The following is a 15,668-nucleotide window of genomic DNA, read 5'->3' as shown; positions in this document are numbered from 1 at the left end:
TTTTTGGTTGGACATTTTCTGTGCTATTTTGCTTAATCAGATTTTGACACTTTTGCCCCTGTATTTCCAAGTAGTACCTGTTCTTTGATAGGTTTATGTTATTATTCACTCAGTTGTGTCTGCCTCTTTGCATCACGTGGACTGTAGCACACCAGGCTTCCCTGTCCTTCACCAGGGAAAGTTTATAAATAGATATCTAATTGTAATCCAAATACTTAGCAATTCCAGATCCAGAAAGAACTGAGAAATTTTTGTTTTTTTTTTTGCTAAGACTAGAACTTGACTGACAGTGATTGATACATTTAAAATGAGGTGGGGACTCAGAAAAGAACTGAGCTAGAGGTATACTTGTACAGTTTCATAGCAGTTTCTGTGGTTTAAGTTTGTAGTTCTGTTTCACCAGTCTTGGGAAATGAATTACCAGAGCAGCATGTATAGATAGCCATAACAATGCAAATATTCAGTAACAAAGACAACTTGCTTTTGAATATCCACCATTTTTTCATGGTTCATATCATTGCTTTACTTCACTAATGTGGCTAACCAGGCAAACTGTACATTAGAAACATAAGAGTCTAACCAAGCAAAGAGAGATTAAGATAATGAGGTGGGAAGATGTTAAATGAGTAGTTTGATAATTAAGTATTAATGCAGTCTTCATTTTAATATGCATATGATTACTTTTACTTTTCAGAACCTAAATCACAGCCGCAGCAGCTTCATCAAGGACAAAACAGAATGTCAAATACTGAGCAAAATGGAGTAAAAGATAATAATCAACCACGATATCTTCCTCGAAATGATACCAGACAGCCAAGAAATGAAAAACCTCCTCGTTTTCAAAGAGACACCCAAAATTCAAAGGCAGTTTTAGAAGGCAGTGGATTACCTAGAAACAGAGGTTCTGAAAGACCAAGTACTTCTTCAGGATCTGAAGTATGGGCTGAAGAGAGAATCAAATGTGATAGATCATATTCTAGATACGATAGAACTAAAGATACTTCTTACCTTTTAAGTTCCCCACACAGTGATGCTGTATTTACAAAAAGGGATAACTGTATGCAAAGCCGATCAGGAAAAGGTCCATCCTATGCAGAGGCAAAAGAAAATCCTTTTCCTCAAGAATCCATAGATTATAATAATCACAAACGTGGGAAAAGAGAAAACCAAACAGCAAATTCGGATCATTTTTATGACAGGAAGCCACGAACAGTAAATAATGAAGCTTTTAGTGGTGTAAAAATTGAAAAACATTTTAATATGAATACTGAACACCAGAATCCTGTCCGAACGAATAGTTTCATTGGTGTTCCAAATGGAGAGACAGAAATGCCACTGAAGGGAAGGCGAGTGGGACCTATTAAGCCAGCAGGACCCATCACGGCTTCATCCTATGATGATAAAATATTTTACAGTAGTGGTCCCAAAAGAAGATCTGGGCCAATTAAACCCGAAAAAGTACTAGAATCATCTATTCCTATGGAGTATGCAAAACTGTGGAAATCTGGAGATGAATGTTTAGCACTTTATTGGGAAGACAACAAGGTATGCATGCTGTAAAGTTATTAAATACTAATATTACTGAATGTAACAGTCTAGTGAGACCGTAGAACACCATGGCTTTGGGACAGGGTTTCAGTCTCTGGTTGTACTTGTTTATAGTCTTTGAACAGATGTATGCATATGTAACTTATCAAAGGAAGAGCAAAATATTTAATATTTTTTATGGATGCTTAGGAGTTCCATAACTTGGTTGTTAGGTTTGATTTTCACTTGCATATCAGAAAAGTATTGTAAAAGTGAATAAATGAGGTTGACAAGTTACTTTAGTTATCATCTACTGAGCTTAATATTTACTTTTATTTATTTTACTTAATAAAATGAATAATTTAATAAAATAAATAATTTTATTTATTTTACTTAATATTTGCTTTTCTTTCTAATAAAATTGTACTGATTCATAAGGAAGCAAATCAGTTGAATGGCACACAGTTAAGTTCTGCAGATGTCATTTAACTTAAAGATAATATACATAATTAACCTACTTTAAAAACATTATGAGGAGGAAGGTTAATTATTTAGCTAACAATAAATAATTTAAGAGTTATTAAACCAATAATTTAAACAGCCTTGTGTTCTACATTATATACTGGCTAAAAGGAAAAGTGGGGGTGGGGAATGGAAATGGAAAGATACAAGATGAGATTGAGAAGGAATACAGTGAATCAGATAAAAGAGCCTGAAAAAGGAAGAAGACCGACACAGTGAGAACAGGAAAGGAAGAGGCCAGAGGGCCCCCAGACAGGAGGGACTTTGTTTGTGTCTCCATTTCTGCCCAGCATGCTCCTCCACTAACTGCTCTTCTGATCCTTGAAGACTTGGCTCAGAGACTTCCTAGAGGAAGCCTTTTTTGTCTGCACCCTCCTCCTTTCTACATTATTGTCTGTCTCAATCAGTGCCTTGTTCACTTTCTAAAGCTTATCACAGTTTGTAAGTATTTTTGTTTTTGGTTCCTATATTGATAACTGTTTCCCCTGCCATGATTTTAAGTCCCTTGAAGACAAGACCATATCTCTCTAGTTTTTCTCTATTGCCCTCTTCCTCTCACAGTCCCAGGAGGCACTTGCATAGGAAAAAAACTTGAGTGGTTAGGGCACTGGAGATATTGTTGTTGTTCAGTCACCCAGTCATGTCCCACTCTTTGCGACCCCATGGACTGTAGCCCTCCAGACCCCCTGTCCCACACCGTCTCCTGAAGTTTGCCCCACTTCATGTCCATTGCATCGGTGATGCCATCCAGCCATCTCGTCCTCTGACAGCCTCTAACCTTTCTGTCCTCAATCTTTCCCAGCATCAGGGACTCTTCCAATGAGTCAGCTGGAGATATTAGCAAGGTAATAAAAACCAGAGGTAGTCGTACTAGGAAAACTATTGTGAAGGACCTAGGTGAATGTGAAGATCAAGTGAAAAATATATTTGTAACAAATATTTTATGTATAGAGTACTTTCAGTTGAGATGGCTGTGCCCATATGTGTGACTGGAAGGAATAGTGGAGATAATGTTACCTGAAGATTTCAAGGAATGAAATTTAGGCTAGGAAGTGTGGTAGGATGTTTTAAGAGATGCTGTATGGCTTAGGATCAGGAAACAGGCCCCATTGTGTTCAATGAATGATGAGGAATAAAGAGGGTGTTCAGTTCAGTACAGTTCAGTCACTCAGTCGTGTTCGACTCTTTGCGACACCATGAATCGCAGCATGCCAGGCCTCCCTGTCCATCACCAACTCCCAGAGTTCACTCAGACTCACGTCCATCGAGTCAGTGATGCCATCCAGCCATCTCATCCTTGGTCGTCCCCTTCTCCTCCTGCCCCCAATCCTTCCCAGCATCAGGGTCTTTTCCAATGAGCCAACTCTTCGTATGAGGTAGCCAAAGTACTGGAGTTTCAGCTTTAGCATCATTCCTTCCAAAGAAATCCCAGGGCTGATCTCCTTCACAATGGACTGGTTGGATCTCCTTGCAGTCCAAGGGACTCTCAAGAGTCTTCTCCAACACCACAGTTAAAACGCATCAATTCTGCGGCGCTCAGCTTTCTTCACAGTCCAACGCTCTTATCCATACATGACCACTGGAAAAACCATAGCCTTGAAGAGACAGACCTTTGTTGGCAAAGTAATATCTCTGCTTTTCAATATGCTATCTAGGTTGGTCATAACTTTTCTTCCAAGGAGTAAGCGTCTTTTAATTTCATGGCTGCAGCCACCATCTGCAGTGATATTGAAGCCCCAAAACATAAAGTCTGCCACTGTTTCCCCACCTATTTCCCATGAAGTGATGGGACCAGATGCCATGATCTTCGTTTTCTGAATGTTGAGCTTTAAGCCAACTTTTTCACTCTCCGCTTTTATTTTCATCAAGAGGCTTTTAGTTCCTCTTCAGTTTCTGCCATAAGGGTGTCATCTGCATATCTGAGGTTATTGATATTTCTCCCAGCAATCTTGATTCCAGCTTGTGCTTCTTCCAGCCCGGCATTTCTCATGATGTCCTCTGCATAGACGTTAAATAAGCAGGGTGACAAAATACAGCCTTGACTATTCCTTTTCCTATTTGGAACCAGTCTGTTTTTCCACATCTAGTTCTAAATGTTGCTTCCAGACCTGCATACAGGTTTCTCAAGAGACAGGTCAGGTGGTCCGATATTTCCTTCTCTTTCAGAATTTTCCACAGTTTATTGTGATCCACACAGTCAAGGCTTTGGCATAGTCAATAAAGCAGAAATAGATGTTTCTCTGGAATTCTCTTGCTCTTTTCATGATCCAGCAGATGTTGTCAGTTTTATCTCTGGTTCCTCTGCCTTTTCTAAAACCAGCTTGAACACCTGGATGTTCACGGTTCATGTAGTGCTGAAGCCTGGCTTGGAGAATTTTGAGGATAGCTTTATTAGCATGTGAGATGAGTACAATTGTGCGGTAGTCTGAGCATTCTTTGGGATTGCCTTTCTTTGGGATTGGAATGAAAACTGACATTTTCCAATCCTGTGGCCACTGCTGAATTTTCCAAATTTGCTGGCATATTGAGGGCAGCACTTTCACACCATCATCTTTCTGGATTTGAAATAGCTCAACTGGAATCCCATCACCTCCACTAGCTTTGTTCGTAGTGATGCTTTCTAAGGCCTGCTTGACTTCGCATTCCACGATGTTTGGCTCTAGGTGAATGATTACACCATCGTGATTATCTTGGTCATGAAGCTCTCTTTTGTACAGTTCTTCTGTGTATACTTGCCACCTCTTCTTAATATCTTACTGCTTCTGTTAGGTGCATACCATTTCTGTCCTTTATCAAGCCCATCTTTGCATGAAATGTTCCTTTGGTATCTCTAATTTTCTTGTAGAGATCTCTAGTCTTTCCCATTCTGTTGTTTTCCTCTATTTCTTTGCATTGATCACTGAGGAAGGCTTTCTTATCTCTCCTTGCTATTCTTTGGAACTCTGCATTCAGATGCTTATATCTTTCCTTTTCTCCTTGGCTTTTCACTTCTCTTCTTTTCACAGCTATTGTAAGGCCTCCCCAGACAGCCATTTTGCTTTTTTGCATTTCTTTTCCATGGGGATGGTCTTGATCCCTGTCTCCTGTACAATGTCACGAACCTCCGTCCATAGTTTATCAGGCACTCCTTCTATCAGATCTAGTCCCTTAAATCTATTTCTCATTTCCACTGTATAATCATAAGGAATTTGATTTAGGTCATACCTGAATGGTCTAATGGTTTTCCCCCTTTTCTTCAATTTAAGTCTCAATTTGGCAATAAGGAGTTCCTGATCTGAGCCACAATCAGCTCCCGGTCTTGTTTTTACTGACTGTATAGAGCTTCTCCATCTTTGGCTACAAAGAATATAGTCAGTCGGATTTCGGTGTTGGCCATCTGGTGATTTCCACGTGTAGAGACTTCTCTTGTGTTGTTGGAAGAGAGTGTTTGTTATGACCAGTGCGTTCTCTTGGAAAAACTCTTATTACCCTTTGCTCTGCTTCATTCTGTACTCCATGGCCAAATTTGCCTGTTACTCCAGGTGTTTCCTGACTTCCTACTTTTGCATTCCAGTCCCCTATGATGAAGAGGACATCTTTTTGGGGTATTAGATCTGAAAGATCTTGTAGGCCTTCATAGAACCGTTCAGCTTCTTCAGCATTGCTGGTTGGGACATAGGCTTGGATTCCTGTGATATTGGTTTGCCTTGGAAACGAACAGGGTGTTAGGTGTTACCTAATGCTAGCAGCAAGAAGGGGTCCAGGTACAACTAGATGGCATAGTCTTTTAAGGTTTTTGTGTGAATGTGGCTAGTAGCAGCTTCTCTGCTGTCAAGTTTTTATTCAAGGCTGAAAGGAGAGGAAGAGAGTGCACTAACTGTGTCTTTTCTTTTTTTCAAGAAAAGTAAAAGCCTTCCCAGAAATACCAACAGATAATCTTATTGGTTGGAACTGTTTTACATGGCTACTCCTTGGCTTTTATGGAGACTTGGAAAGCAAGTGCAGGTGTTCATCACTATCTGGACTCACTCTTGCAGCTGAGACCACTCACTTTCCCAAACATAAGAACTGTTTGATTTAGCTAGTGCAGGAATTACTTATGCTTTGGCATTTCTCCATTAAGGTAGAACCAAGAAGTAGTTGAAAATTAGAGTTAGTTTATAGAGCTAACATTGTCTACCTTTGAGGGTTCACTTTTGTAGGGGACTTCCCTGATATCTCAGTTGGTAAAGAATCCACCTGCAATGCAGGAGACCTGGGTTCGACCCTGGGTTGGGAAGATCCCCTGGAGAAGGGAAATGTTGCCCACTCCAGTATTCTGGCCTACAGAATTCCATGACTACATGTATATGTATAGTCCATGAGATTCACAGAGTTGGACACGACTGAGAAACTTTGACTTTGTCTTTCTGTCACTTCTATAAGATGCTTCTGTGAATGGTAAAGATGAAGGTGGCAAAAATTATTTTTTGCATTGAACAATGTGGAATTGGTGACCCTGAAAAACAGAGGAAGTGAATAATTTGAGTTCAAGTCCAATAATGTTTGAAAGGCTTGATAAAAAGACACAAGCTTTCCACTGAAATCCTGTAAGGATCGTGTCCTTGTACTAAGTGCAAAATACAAGCAAGCCAGTAGAAAGCCTAAAATCATCCCTGCACATCATCAAGGGTATCTACTTGTACTCTGTCTGCCAGCTTCCCAAAATATAATCCTCTTTGAGGGAAAGTAATATTTTTTAGAACCTCTTCATGGTATTTCACCTATTGATAGAATGTCTGGCATCCTAAAAAAAATTATGAGGCATGTTAAACATATAGAGAGAATATGAATGACCAGAAACAAAGCAACAGAGAATAATGACAGTCCTAAGATATTTAAACTTAGACAAGTTCTTCAACAAATATTGAGTAGTCAACAAACCATAATTGAGTAGCTGCTATGTGTTAGGTGCTTGGGATACATCAGATAGTTTTGCCTGTGCTATGAACGGAGTATCTTCAAATACCTGATCAGATTGTTATTAAAGCTTTACTTTCAACTGTAATTTTCTCAGAAAATCAATAATACTAAATTCATATATTGTCTCTACTGAATATACTCTAAATAATCTCATATAGCTTCTGAAAGGTGGTGCCTAATATTTCCCAAAATATTTTTAGCTTTTAGAGGATTGTTGGAATAATTGAATGATCTCCTAAGGGGACTGCTTTGATTTTATGTGGATGTTTTTCAGTTTAGAGTGAAGGATTGTAGGCTCTGTATAGATACACCGTTAAGCAAATAAGATAAATAATACTCTGTGAAAGAGACGGCATTAGTTATCTTATAAAACCACCTAATTTAAGAGATAACTTATCAGTGTCTTATCAAGAACAGGCAACTTTCCAATTTTGTAGCCAGAGACTAGGGTAAAGGCTTAAGAAAAGCATTATCTATAACTGTCATTAAGAAACCATAATCTTAACTGCATTATAAATGATGTTTTGGAAGCAATCAGTTAGTATCATTTAAAACATTCCTCGTGATATCTTGCCTTCTCTCAAGCTTTACTTTCATAGAAAGACTGAGCATTCTCCCTGTACATCTGCCATGACTAGTTCAGCTCTTTCAGCCTTATCAACTAGGACAAACCTTTAAAGTGGTCTCCTTGCCTTAAGTCTTACTCCTCTTAAAATCGTCACTGGACTGCCGTCACTGTCATCTTGTCATTCTTCCTAGTTAAAATATTTCACTTGTAGTCTAGCATGCCTATAGAGCCTCTATCCACTGACCCTTACTGTCTTGTCTTATTGGCAACCCTCCTTATATCATGCCATAATTAATTTAAAACTATTTGTTATATCCTATACTCAGACGGTTGGAGAAGGAAATGGCAACCCACTCCAGTACTTTTGCCTGGAAAATTCCATGGACAGAGGAGCATGGTAGGCTACAGTCTACGGGGTTGCAAAGAATCAGACACGACTGAGCGACTTCACTTTCTTTATACTCAGACGGTAAAGCGGCTGCCCACAATGCAGGAGTCCCAGGTTCAATCCCTGGGTCAGGAAGATCTCCTGGAGAAGGAAATGGCAACCCACTCCAGTATTCATGCCTGGAAAATCCCATGGACTGAGGAGCCTGGTGGGCTACAACCCATGGAGTTGCAAAGAGTCGGACACAACTGTGTGACTTCACTTCACTTCACTTCATACTCTTCTTCATGTTTTGTTTCTGTAACTTTTACTGGAACACCTTTCCCAGTCGTTAGCTTGGCTAAATACTCTTCATCCTTGAAGAGTATACCCTTTGTCATTTGCCCCGGGAAGCTTTTCCCGCACTCCTAGCTATATCAAATGCCATATCACTACACCTTTACTTTCCATGTTATGTAGAAGTCATTTTTTACACAGGTTATCTTTAGTAAGTTCCTAAAAGGATGTCAAGTTGTTTTTCTAGGTTATATATTATGATTGTTTGTCATTGTTGAACTTAACTGACATAATTGTTTAAAAAGCTTATAGTTGAAGTATTCAAGAAATACAGCACTTTACAGAACATGGAAGTGTAAGGCTAAGAAATAAAGGAGGAAAGGAGAGATGTGGATATATAACTAGATCTCTAAGATAAGGAAAAATTCTGGCATGGTATCTCTAATCTTCTTGCATCCAGATCTGGAAAAGAAATACCATGATTAATTTAGTAACTTTAATAGTATGGCGTATACTAGTTAGTTGGGCTTCCCAGATGGTGCTAGTGGTAAAGAACCTGCCTGCCAATGCAGGAAGTGTAAAGGATGCAGGTTAGATCCCTGGGTCAGGAAGATCCCTTGGAGGAGGGTATGGCAATCCACTCCATTATTCTCGCCTGGGGAATCCCATGAACAGAGGAGTGTGGCAGGCTGCAGTCCATAGGATCACAAAGAGTCAGACACAACTGAGGTGACTTGGCAAACACACACACACACTAGTAAAAGCAGATTCTTTCTTGGTACACCCACAGTAACTGCTAATTTCGAAGGTTATCAAGAATAAGAATTTTTGTTGCCTTCAGCATTTTTTCATTTTGGTGAACCCATGAAGGTTATTGAACTCAGGCTTGGCTACTTGTTGCTTGAAAGCCAATTTTTGTGTTGGGTAAAAGGGAAGATGGCTTTGTTGACGAAACTGGTGCTGTTCTGGGAAGAAGATGGACTCATGGCCCAAAAACTAGCTCCCCTAACCAGCCCCCTTTTGCTAATCAGGGGAAAGAGCTTTTAAAGGAGATATTTAGGGAGTTACAGGTAGATGGAAGGGTTGGTGGAGGGGAGCTACATGCAGAACAGCTCCAAAAATCATCTTGAAATTAGTCATGTAGTGATCTGATCAGCATCATATAGTTGTTTTAAGTACAAGTATTGTTCCCATTTCCTTGAGGCCAGTTCTTGAAATTGTGTAAGATGGAAGAGCTTATGTCATAACTACAATCTGGTCATCATGTGGTTAACTTCTTCTGTCTAGTGGGGGTTTCTGTATCTGCAAAACAGTCAAAGGATTTAACTCAGAATATGTATCTGTAGCTCTTGAGGAGAAACTGAAGGTCCTTAACTTTGCTTAATGGCTAAACTATTATTTTGTCTTGCTTGACTGTTTTCCTTTGTTTCCACGTTTTTTCATTTATTACATTTATTCCTTGGTTAAGCTTTTCTGTAGACAAGCAGCAGATGGAGGACCTGGGGGAGAAGGAGCGTCTGTCCTGGGAAGGTCTTGTAGGGTCCTGTTACACTGAGTCACTGTCAGAGTAGACTGTTACAAGAGCATCCAACTCCCTTGTTTGAAAAAAAACTTTCCTTGAGAGTAAATAAGAATTTTAAGAGTTTTTTGTTGCTATTTCATGTTCATTAAGCAACATTCATACCTATAATTAGAGTCCTAAATGGGTTGATCTGTAGTGAAGGGAATACTCCAATCAGTTGATCTACTCCAAGTTGCCTTAACAGATAAATTAAAAATTGAAGTTGTTATGTGAATTCAGTTCCTGGTGACTGTGTGCATTGGTTCCCAGAGCCAAGTAATACTGGATAAACTGAAGAAATAAAAGGGTTTGGTCTTACAGTGTCTTAAATCCTATAAATCCTAGATATAAGTAGTGTGCTTACTTCCTGCCTGGGAACTCTGCTTCACCACAGCTGCCTGTATGACTATAGCAATGACAACGAGCCTTTGAGGATTTTTCTTTGACATGTATTTCTGTTTTTTAAATAAATTACTTCATACTTATACACTCTAATTAGTACATAAGAACTGTTTTCCTAATGTCAAAGGGCTTCAGTGGCTAACAAGGAGACGTTGAAGAACACTAGTTCTTTTTGCACCCATTAGTATGTGAATATTCTCTACTGATCCTCTTGGTTCTGAAATCTTACTACTGCTCAGTGTATGTCAGAACTCACACAGATAAGAGAATCTCTCTTTTTCTTAGCCGATTTATGATTATCCAAAAGTAAATTTTGGACTCTGTGGGAGAAAGTGAGGGTGGGATGATTTGAGAGAATGACACTGAAGCATGTGTATTACCAATGTAAAATAGATAACCAGTGCAGGTTCGATGCATGACGCAGGGCTCAAAGCCCATGCTCTGGGATAACTTAAGGGATGGGGTGGGCAGGAAAGTGGGAAGAGGGGTTCAGATGGGGAGACACATGTGCCCCTGTGGCTGATTCATGTTGATGTATGGCAAAAACCATAACAATATTGTAACGTAATTATCCTCCAATTAGAATAAATTAAAAATGCATTATCTTAAAAATTTTTTTTTTTAATATTGTATATTTCAAAGTTGCTAAGAGAATTTATATCTTAGCTAACAGATTCATATCTTTAAAGTTTTCATCCTAAGGAAAAAATATAACCATTTGTGGTGATGGACACTAACTAGACTTATTGTGGTGGTCATTTCACAATATATACATATATCAGATTATTATGTTTTCCACTTAAAGCTAATACAATGATATCGCAATACAATTGATTTAAAAATGAGCTTTCAAAAAATACTAACATTGTAACATTTCAAGTATTTTTATTTCCATCATGCATCATCTTATCTAGACAACGTTGATCGTCCTATTTAAAACTCCTTTTTGTCTCCTCAGTTTTACCGAGCAGAAGTTGAAGCTCTTCATTCTTCAGGTATGACAGCAGTTGTTAAATTCATTGATTATGGAAACTATGAAGAGGTGCTACTAAGCAACATGAGGCCCATTCAGTCAGAGGCATGGGTATGTGATCCAAATTATATACAAAGACATAAGCTGTTTTGAAGGAAATAAATAGCTCTGAAAGATTAGTCATAGCAATACTAAATTTTCCAGTGGAAAAATGTTTTGTTTAAAACTGGCTACTCCTAAAGTAAGGTTTTAATTAATAATTACCTTAAGCTACAGTAAGAATGAGTGCATTGCAATTACTTCTTTTATATAATGCTTTGTTATATTATGTTTGGCGATAAGTGCCCTTATTTATGTTTGCCAAAAATGTGTATGTGTTTTTATGAGTCTTTATGCATATTTTATTCTTTCCCAGTTTGTTACTATTTAAATTTGACTAAATTATGTCCAGCAATTGTCAAATTTAAATCTCTTCTGGATACATGTATAATCTTTATTATTTTAGTTAAATGTAAAATTAAGAAAAACACTTTAAATTATATATGAATTCATATGCATTTACTACACATATATGTACATGTACAGATTAAATTTAAATATCTTTGTTGAATAATATTTAATTTTGTTGCCAAATGTTATGTCAAAACTGACAGTTTTGTTGATATAATTTAGATAGTATTGACCTCCTGGAGTCCATTGTATACAAGATTTATGTAACTTTACATAGAGTCTCTACATTTAGGCAAAAACAAGAGGACAAAGCATATTAGGATTTGTTTAACACAGATTTTTTTTTACAAATTTCTGTCTCTAATTTGTGGGTTCAGTTCAGTTCAGTCGCTCAGTCATGTCCGACTCTGCGACACCATGAATCATAGCACGCCAGGCCTCCCTGTCCATCACCAACTCGTGGAATTCACTCAAACTCATGTCCATCAAGTCAGTGATGCCATCCAGCTATCTCATCCTCTGTCGTCCCCTCCTCTTCCTGCCACCAGTCCCTCCCAGCATCAGTCTTTTCCAATGAGTCAACTCTTCACATAAGGTGGCCAAAGTATTGGAGCTTCAGCTTTAGCATCAGTCCTTCCAATGAACACCAAGGGCTGATCTCCTGTAGAATGGACTGGATGGATCTCCTTGCAGTCCAGGGGACTCTCAAGAGTCTTCTCCAACACCACAGTTCAAAAGCATCAATTCTTTGGTGCTCAGCTTTCTTCACAGTCCAACTCTCACATCCATACATGACTACTGGAAAAACCATAGCCTTGACTAGACGGACCTTTGTTGGCAAAGTAATGTCTCTGCTTTTGAATATGCTATCTAGGTTGGTCATAGCTTTCCTTCCAAGGAGTAAGCGTCTTTTAATTTCATGGCTGCAGTCACCATCTGCAGTGATTTTGGAGCCTAAAAGCATAAAGTCTGACACTGTTTCCCCTGTTTCCCCATGTATTCCCATCAAGTGATGAGACCAGATGCCATGATCTTCATTTTCTGAATATTGAGCTTTAAGCCAACTTTTTCATTCTCCTGTTTCACTTTCATCGAGAGGCTTTTTAGTTCCTCTTCACTTTCTGCCATAAGGGTGGTGTCATCTGCATATCTGAGGTTATTGCTATTTCTACTTATTACTAGAAACCTGATTTGTTGCTGCTTCCCTAAAATATAAAGATATACTAGAAAATTATATCATTTAGACAGTAGCCTTCATCATTGTAGCATACTTGTTTTCTTATGAACTTCTTTTGATTTAGTTTTGATCCTTCTAGATTTTCCTGTCATGACCTCAGGGTCATTGCCCACTTCACCCCCCCAAAAAAAGAAGATAAATAAAGCTATAACGAAAATCTAGTAGCAGTAATCATATTTGGGCCCATGGATATTTTTTCTTGACCATTTTATTTCAGAAAATTGATCATATTCTAGGTAGCTTATTGTTTCATATTTTAAAGTATAACATTCATATCTTATGCTGTATAATTAAGTAAGAGATCCTTTCTCTCACTCTCATTCTCTAAAGTTTAGCTGCTTTTTCCCTAATTACATTACTGTCTAATTTATATATTTTCTTGGAGAAACTTGGTATAACTATATCTTTTGCCCTTTTGATTCCCACATAATGGCTATTTTTATTCTCTTTTTTTAAAGTCAGTGCTCACATCTTAATGCAATTGTCTATTTATTGAGTCTGTATTTCTAGAAGGTGAGCCCAGGTTTGTTATTCATCATGTGATTCCCATGTTAGCCACTACAGAGTCAAAATAAAAGTTTTACATTTAGTGTTTTTTTAGGAGATTTAATAAGAGATTAAGTTCATTCTTTTCTCCCTAAAAAAAATTTAAGTTTCCTTACTTTGTTTCCTCTCTACTTCCTTTTTCTGTTCCAGAGTAGACATAGCTGTTAAGCACCTTTCTTATTCCTCATTGTAGCTCTTCTACTCAGAGGTGTTTGGTGCCAAGTGATCTTTTTCTAAGTCAGTGATATTTCCTTTTTCCTCTTTAATAGTCCTCATTGTTTTATTGATTTTAGGCCTTTGTAAACTTGGCTGAACAATAAATGTATCACATGTGATAGCCCATGTAGTGATTCTGAACCACAGCAGTACTTTCATGTTCTCCGTACCTCATCTAGGCTTTACTGTGCTATTTTTTTAACTTGTTTACTTTTTCTTCAGTTAAAAATCTTTCATGCTGTGCTAAGTCACTTCAGTCGTGTCCAAGTCTTTGCAACCCTATGGACTAATAGCCTGCCAGGCTCCTCTGTCCATACAATTCTCCAGGCAAGAATACCAGAGTGAGTTGCCATGCCCTGCTCCAGGGGTTCTTCCCAATAAGATCCATGAAATATTTTGCAGGAAGAGGCAGGATAGTATTATTAAATATTTTGGAGATTCTGGTATTTCTTTTTTCCTAATACAAATAATCAAGTGATTGTTGATGTTTTATGCTTTTGCATGAATTAATATAACAAATATTTTTGGATCATAAACAGTATTATTGAGATAAGATCATCTTTTCTTCCTCATCTATGGAATAATTGACTTAGTTGTAGATGCAGCTCCTTTTTGAATAGAAGGCACACCTTAACATATTTTCACTCATCTCCACTAAAAAAAAAAAAAAAAAAGAGGTATGTGTCCATATACATAAAAAGCCTCTGAAGAAAAACAATCAGTGTGACTGTCAGTACATTTAACACAGAATTAGTGTATCATTCCATTATCCTCTGAGAGGACTAATATTGGGGTCTGTGAGCACTTTTTCTTTTTGTAACTTTGGAATTATAACAAATTCTAAGTTAATCAAAGTGAAACATTCACTATACCAATAAGAAGGAAACTCTAATTCATGTCATACTAGAAACATTAAAGGGCTACAAAGGTAAGGTGAGGCTGATAGAAGCCTTAGCAGAGTTATTTACTCACACTGTGGATTGTATAGTTTTTAATTTTTTTAACTCTTATGCTACATATGTACATTACTGTTTTTAATTGTGAAATGATTTCATATGTCTAATTAAGCTTTATGTTTGTTACTGCCATAAGATTTTGGAAAATTTCTTGTCTTCCTAAATACAGCAATGAGCATTCATTGAGATTTTTTTAATAGTTTGCAGGAAAAATAATACAACCAAGAAGTCTGCATATGCACCAAAAATCTTTATAGGAATCGGTTGTCTGTATTGTCTTAAAGGTGTAAGGATGAATTATTAAATAAAAGCATGAAATATTAAGAGACTCAATGACTAAGTTAATACTCTCTTTTGGAAAATTAAGACAAAAATCAAATTAATAGGTTAAGTGTTAATTTTTTTTCTTCATGTAGTTTAAGAGCTATTTGCCTTAAATCTGTCTGTAGACAAATTTCTAGTTTCCCCATCTATTTGTATATTTTCAGAGCATACACAGTGATGATATATTAGGTGATGAAAGTATACATTCTGATTATGATTAAATACTTTGTTTCCTCCAAACTGATCTACTGAACTTTTTGTTCTGTCATCCTTGATTTTTTTCTTCCAGCTCGATTAAACTATCAACATAATGTGAGATTCACAGCTCATTCTTAACTGGATAAATCCTATAATTTTTAATGTTCTTTGTATGTTGCAGGATTTTCTTTATTTTACCAAAGTAAATGAATCATTTGCAATTTCATATTATTTGTAAAACTGTATAGGGAGAAAACCATAATTCTGTTTTATTTTCTTGACCACTGTGTGTGAAACATTAGGGGCAAAGGAAACCTATTTATGTTTTGTGCAGCTGTTTCCAAATTTACTCATTTTAACTCTAAAACTAATATCAGGAAAACAGTAAAAAGATGCCACAGGCCACTTGGAATTACTCTTTAAAATACTCTGGTGCTGCTGCTCAGACAAATCTTTTGTGCTTTCGGAGTGGTGTTCTTTCTGAGTTACTTATCTAAATCTGGAAAGATAGTGTCAAGTCCTGATTTTCCCAGAATATTTATGACTTGTATGCCACTGAGACTTTTATATCCCAAGAAATATT

At 37.4% G+C, this 15,668-nt stretch overlaps 1 protein-coding gene across 5 annotated transcripts in view; it reads left to right on the top strand.

Annotated features, from left to right (window-relative positions):
• TDRD3 (tudor domain containing 3) overlaps positions 1-15,668 on the top strand; it is a 230,561-nt gene that overhangs the window by 164,023 nt on the left and 50,870 nt on the right. For all 5 annotated transcript variants that reach the window (XM_042254613.1, XM_015098037.3, XM_060394024.1 and 2 more), the window contains 2 exons: positions 695-1,545; positions 11,144-11,269. In XM_042254613.1, the coding sequence (XP_042110547.1) occupies positions 695-1,545; positions 11,144-11,269 (977 nt within the window). The remainder of the gene's footprint in view (positions 1-694; positions 1,546-11,143; positions 11,270-15,668) is intronic.

Source organism: Ovis aries, chromosome 10, assembly GCF_016772045.2.
Source record: "Ovis aries strain OAR_USU_Benz2616 breed Rambouillet chromosome 10, ARS-UI_Ramb_v3.0, whole genome shotgun sequence".
NCBI classification, from domain to species: domain Eukaryota; kingdom Metazoa; phylum Chordata; class Mammalia; order Artiodactyla; family Bovidae; genus Ovis; species Ovis aries.
The sequence above is the reverse complement of the archived record's forward strand: the minus strand, read 5'-3'. Positions and strand labels throughout refer to the sequence as shown.